General features: G+C 41.5%; 1 protein-coding gene across 1 annotated transcript in view; it reads right to left on the bottom strand.

Moving 5' to 3' along the window:
• Positions 1-33: 33 nt before the first annotated feature.
• LOC107082924 (ras-related protein Rab-40B-like) overlaps positions 34-6,054 on the bottom strand; it is a 10,960-nt gene continuing 4,939 nt past the window's right edge. The window contains exons 2-6 of the mRNA XM_015371821.1: positions 4,045-4,105; positions 2,655-2,715; positions 1,949-2,026; positions 1,642-1,864; positions 34-572 (exon numbers count right to left, since the gene is read on the bottom strand). Of these exons, the coding sequence (XP_015227307.1) occupies positions 286-572; positions 1,642-1,864; positions 1,949-2,026; positions 2,655-2,715; positions 4,045-4,105 (710 nt within the window). The 3' untranslated portion in view covers positions 34-285. The remainder of the gene's footprint in view (positions 573-1,641; positions 1,865-1,948; positions 2,027-2,654; positions 2,716-4,044; positions 4,106-6,054) is intronic.

The raw sequence follows: 6,054 nt of genomic DNA, 5'->3' as shown, positions 1-6,054 counted from the left end.
ACTTTCAGAAGTTTGAATTCTGAATATGAGCGACTTTTCTTTAAATTATCAACTTGTTTTATTTTACTAAAGTTTCAGGTCCTGTCTGAAAAGGTTTCATAAAGAATTAAAAAGCACATTAAGAAACAATAAGTTGTTTCATTAATTTGATCATTTTGGAGTAAACTGTAAAAATCTGGCAGCAGTTTGAGGATATCTTTAAAAAGTGACTTTTTCTTTCTGGTTTTCTGCTCTTCACACAGAGCCAATAAATCCCATCTGCACCTGCTGATGCCTTCACCGCCATCAGGATATTTTGCAGCCGTTTCTGCAGCTTTGAGCGGTTGGGCTGAGCGGCGGCGGTCGGATCAGTTTCGGCTTTTTCAGCAGCGTCCCTCCACTCCTCTTGGCGGCGCTGTGGTGAGCTGTGACGGAGTAGGAGCTTCCGTGCATCATGCGAGCGTTGAGGCCATTGGCCACGGAGAAGGACTTGAGGTGGGACTTGAGTGCGAGGGGGAGGGGCAGCTTGTCCACCAGGTGGACGGGGGTGCAGGAGACAATGGAGCGGCAGCAGAGGTCCTGAAGACTCAGCACTGAGCCGAAGAACACAGATCCATCAGTGAACGAGGTCAACACTCCGAGAGCAGCCAATTAACAGTCTGCTTCATTAAAAATTCGTTAAAACAAACCAGTCAGAATTTTAAGGTGCATTGTGGGAAATTTTGAATGCACTAATTTTCCATACATTAGACGTTGGGACACTGATCTAAAATGGTCTATATAGTACTTTTTACTGCCATATTTTTAGTTTACATGTTTTATTTTGTATTTTGCAAATTTTTTGTTATTATGAGTCTTATTTTGAAAGGCTTCTTTAGGAAGTGGAATCTAGCATGTTCGCTGAAAAACTAGAAGAAAAGATGCACACAGCATGAAGGCATGACATTTGCAAGAAGTTTTACAACGAGATTTAAGTTTAAAGGTCCTTTATTTCTCATTTCTACCTCAAAAGGAAGGGTCAGCCAGCGAGGTATGTTTATATGTACTTATATTATTTTTTATGTCACTTAAGTTTATGTTGTATTTTAGTTCGACGGTGGTTTTGGTGTCAGTGGCAAAGATATTATAGGAAGATTTTCAATAAAACTGACTTCACACCAGCAGTAACGAACTCTTTATTGCCGTCAAGAAGAGGTGGAAGTGATAGTACTCTATGTAGGGGTTAGGGCTATAGTTAACGATTAATTATTTAATTTATTACTAGATTAATTAATGATAATTTCAACAATCAATTAATTAGAATTAAACTGATTAATTGTTTCAGACCTAATCTACACAATTGTTTGTTTTCATAAATTCAGAAATAGCTAATTTTGTAGAAATGTAAATAAATACAGGCCTGAGGATATCTGTTCATGAAGACTGAAGTTCATTTTATAATCTGAGCAGACGCCTTTAGTTTGTTGCTTTTTTCACATTTCTCGTCTTTTTTAATCATCTTATTTTCTTTTATTCCATTTTTATTTAGTTTTTATTTATTTTTGTCTGTCTTTTGTGCTGCTCAGACAAATTTCCCCTGGTGGGATTAATAAAGGTGTAATTTCCCTGTTGTCCAGCAGGGGGCGGCCCTGAACCGACCCGCTAACAGCTGAGGCCGCTGACCTTTGTTGGGCCTCCACAGGCGCTCCATGCCGTGCCTCATGAGGACGATCCGGGCGAGCTCGGTGAACGACTCGGTGATGTTGAAGTTGCACAGAGGGCTGACCTCAAAGAAGGTGACGCCCAGCTTCTCGGCGTACACCTGGGCCTGCTCCGTGGTCACCTGACGCTTGTAGGCCAGGTGAAGGCGGTTCCCCACCAGGATCTTAGGCACTCCTGGAGCATGCTGGGTAAACGGGAAGCAGCACAGGAAGGTTGATGGGATTTTAACCGACTCATGGATTCACCTCAGAGGCGGGCGCTGTCTGACCTCATCGATCTCTTTGATCCACCTGTCGATCCCATCGAACGACCAGCGGTTGGTGATGTCATACACCAGGATAACCCCCTGAGAAGAACAGAAAGCTACTTTAATTCCCAGCGTATCACGGAGTCTTTGATAGCAGATTGAAAATCTGACTTTCCTGTTTTTCTGTCCAACATAAAAAAAATTACAAACAAGAAGATTTTACAGGAAGCTGAAATAAAAGATCAACTTTCTTTAAAATCCTCTACAGATGCACGACCTTTTAATGTCCGCAGGAAATAGTTCCAGACGATGCCGTCAATAACTAGGAGATTATGAGCTCAGGTGAAACGCAGCAAAGCCTGATGGGAGTTCCAGGTTCAATCAGTGGAAAATGTGATGGTGGATCTATGTTCCACAGACTCCAGGTTCAAGACCCTCTGACAGCTCGTCCATGGCAACACTGCAGCTGTTGCTATGGCAACATCTGCTCGGCAACAGCTCGGTTGTATAAACAGTGTCAGAGGGTGAGAAGGAGGTGAGCTCTGATCGGAACGTTGGATCGAATTCTAATCGTTTGGGTCAAACTAGGATCAGACGTGCCGCTGTCCAAGGTTCTGAACCTGCTGGAAAACGAGGGTTCAGTGGACCTGATCTGGTTCTAACGGTTCGCTCCAACCCAACTAACATGAGAGAAAATAAGGTTGTGGAGAATCTCCAGGATCCATACCTGCGCTCCTCTGGAATAGGATCTGAATATGGTGCAGAACCGACCCTGTCCGGATGTGTCCCTGGAACAAACAGAACCAAACAGCATTAAATCTGTAGAAGGACTTCCTGATTTCTGTTCCTGACAGCAGACAGGATCCGTCTGAACAACCGTTTCACTGTGACTCCATCCTGGAGAGAAATATCAGCTGTGCTGCTGCCATCAACACCTTTGTTTCTAGATGTTGGAGCTTGGCCTGTTTTCCAGTGTAGTCCTGTTTCTCTGACTGTGACTAACTGGATGTGCTCTCTTCATCCTCTGACATGGGAGCTGGCTCGGAGCTCGTCTGCCTGGCTGTGTGTTTCCTGGACGGGGCCGCCTGTGGAGCTGGTTGACAGTTGCCTTTTGTATCTATGCTTCTTTTTCTATGTCTGCTTCTGTCTCCTTGAACCCCAGTGGGCCTCAGCAGATGGCCGCTCACACTGAGCCTGGTTCTGCTGGAGGTTTCTTCCTGTTCAAAGGGAGTTTTTCCTCTCCACTGTCGCTACAAGCATGCTTAGTGTGAGGGATTGCTGAAGAGTCAATGAGTCGATGCAATCAGCTGGTTTTCCTTAGATAGAAAACTTTGGATCAATCTGACTGGATGATCTGGTGAACTGGAAAGTGACCTGAGATGACATGATGTGAATTGGAGCTATAGAAATAAACTGCATAGAACTGGTCTGTGGTCCTGGTTCTGACTGTCTACCAGCAGAACCAGCTGGGATGTTTAGATGGACCCAGGAGGACCGCAGCCAGTCCAGGTTCTGGTTTCTAGGAGGATTTCAGTGATGCTGGAGGGACAGATGCTGATCTGAGTCTGTCCTGCTGCCTGGTTCTGGTTCTGGTTCTGGTTCTGGTCCAACAGGAGGGAGTCATGTGGATCGGTGGACCACGGAGGTTCGTTCTGCTGCTGCAGAGACTCCATCAGTTCTACCTTTACCTGGAGGCTCAGGTCCAGCTCAGGCTGCGTCTCTAATGTTCTGCTCTACAGAACCATTTCATTCTCTGATTATCTGCTCTTCTGCTGAGAAGCAGCTCCAGAACCAAACCACGATCATTTTTAATGATAAGGAGCGTCAGACTGATGGTGTGAAACCTTCTCCAACGCCTCCAGAGCTGGATTTCTCACTTACAGATGATCTTCTTACGTCGCAGCAGAGCAGCAGGAGGGAAACCGGATTCTGGTTCCACAGCAGAGAGAATTTAAAATAAAAGCTTTTTAAATTCTGGCTTCAGGAAGCGGAACAGCGTGACGCTGAAGGCTCCTCTCTAAGGAGTCAGAGCAGCCTCACATGCTGACTGTTTATTATCGGACAGCTGTTCCACAATCAGCCCGTCTACTGGACCGCAGGACGGCGTGTTTTCATACCAGAGCTGCAGCTTGACTCGCCTCCCGTCCAGGAGGATGGTCGTTGTCTTGTAGTCGATTCCTGGAACAGGACAAACAGAAAGACTTCCTCAGTCTCCTGCTTCTACACATTCCTCCCAAACAGGAAGTAATCCAACCTGTCAGGTGTGTTTATCTGTGGTTCACCAAGCTAACACAGGCTGCCATGTTTGCTTCTGTTTGACTTCGTTTCTCTGGACTAACTTGGATCATTGTGGATTTTTCTACGTCTCGTTTTCTGGAGTCAATGAAGGTGAAATAAAAAGTGTTTTTATTGATTCCACCATCAGGAAAGGAGTAAAAGTCTCATCTGTACTAAAATGGCAGAGTGATTTGACCAATTAACCCTTTATAGGGCAAGTTAGCGTTTTTGATCATGTTTTTGAGCCCACTGCTCTCATTAAGCCAGAAAAAAAAAAAAAAGAATAACAAAATAACAAACGCTCAGTTCAGGTGTTTTATAAAATATGGGAATCAGGAAATTGTCTATAAACCAAAATGAACAATTGTTGTTCTCTACTTCAAAAAAAAAACTTTAGATTTTAAAATGGAAACTTTTTATATTCTTTTATTTAAAAAGTCATTGTATAACATGGATGCATAAAAATCAAATTTTATTTCAGTGTTAAATTCTGTTTAAAGTAACGAATTATAATTAAAAATGTCTCCGGACCTTTTCTGGTTGATGAGTTTCTTTATTTGGATCCCGCTGATTTTTAATTAGTTATCCCTGATCTAGAAGCACTAGATCTATATCCATCCATCCAGCATAGATCCTGCTGGCTGCACATCTTATGTTGGCATTTGACCAATTAGATGAGCCCTTCAATGATAGATTACCTGCTGGAAATTAAGTTGGAAAAAAGATAACAAGTCAAGAAAAAAAGGTAAAAAGTTAATAGAAAAGTGACAAAGTAAAGTTAAAAAGTTAATCAGTCTAGTTAACAATTATATTAGGTTTATAAACTAAAAAATGTCAGTGCCACTTTCAGCATTAATGCCTCTAAAGTTATGTTGGACCAAAATAAAAATGTGTTTCTTTCACTTTTAGAATGTTTTTCATGAATTTCTTATAGAAGAACTTTTGTGATTTTTCTTCATATATTCGGGCAAGTTGGCGTTTCTTCTTATTGGATTGACATTAATTTTTTCCATTAAAATATCAGCATTTTTTATGTTCCAAAAGTAATAAAGTCCTTTCCTGGATCAATAACACTATTGGCTGGAAATGTGGATTTCCAAAGTATTTCACTGAGGCCCTATAAAGGGTTAAAATGTGAAAACATCAGCCTTTATTCAGCATTAGTAGAAAATCAATCATTATGAACTCAGTTTTCTCCCCAACTTCTCCAGAACGGAGCTAAAAGTCTCTTGACATAAAGTAGAGCAGCAGAAACACGATCATCTGAATCCCAAAAATCTTTTCTGTTCTTTTTAATATTTCTATCAAAAATCTGTTTTTTTCCAATATCTTTTAGGTCACATGATTAACTGACAGGAACTGATACAAATCCTAATATTAGAGCAGACAGTTGGTGCAGATTGAATTCTATCCTTTTTTAATTAATTGTTCTATTTTTTTTTCTTTAATATTGGAAAAAAAAAAAAGGTTTTATTTCCATCTTTCATTTAAGAAACTAACTTTGTGTCAAAGGGTCACAAGACATGAGAGTTATTCATTTTAGCTTTTCAAGATTACAGGAGAACAGAAGACCTCGCCTAGATGAACGGAAGCCAAACTCTGACTTAAAATTTAGATGCAGTGATCCCCTATAACCTGGAGGGGGCGCCGAACAATAGATCAAACCAACATAAGAGCAGAATTTTAACTAATGTGCAGTAAATTGGCAGAATAACAACTGGGATGTTGTCAACAACACTTTTCGACTATATTAGCAAAGAAAAGTGGATTTTAGGGTGAGTCGTCCTTTAACCTAAATTTTAGTAGCTTCATCTGGTCTGTTCCTGTTTGGCTGTGACTCCATCCTGGAG

The sequence above is a fragment of the Cyprinodon variegatus genome, unplaced genomic scaffold, assembly GCF_000732505.1.
Source record: "Cyprinodon variegatus isolate N-32 unplaced genomic scaffold, C_variegatus-1.0 Scaffold65, whole genome shotgun sequence".
In the NCBI taxonomy this organism is placed as follows: domain Eukaryota; kingdom Metazoa; phylum Chordata; class Actinopteri; order Cyprinodontiformes; family Cyprinodontidae; genus Cyprinodon; species Cyprinodon variegatus.
This window is presented reverse-complemented; position numbering and strand designations above follow the sequence as displayed.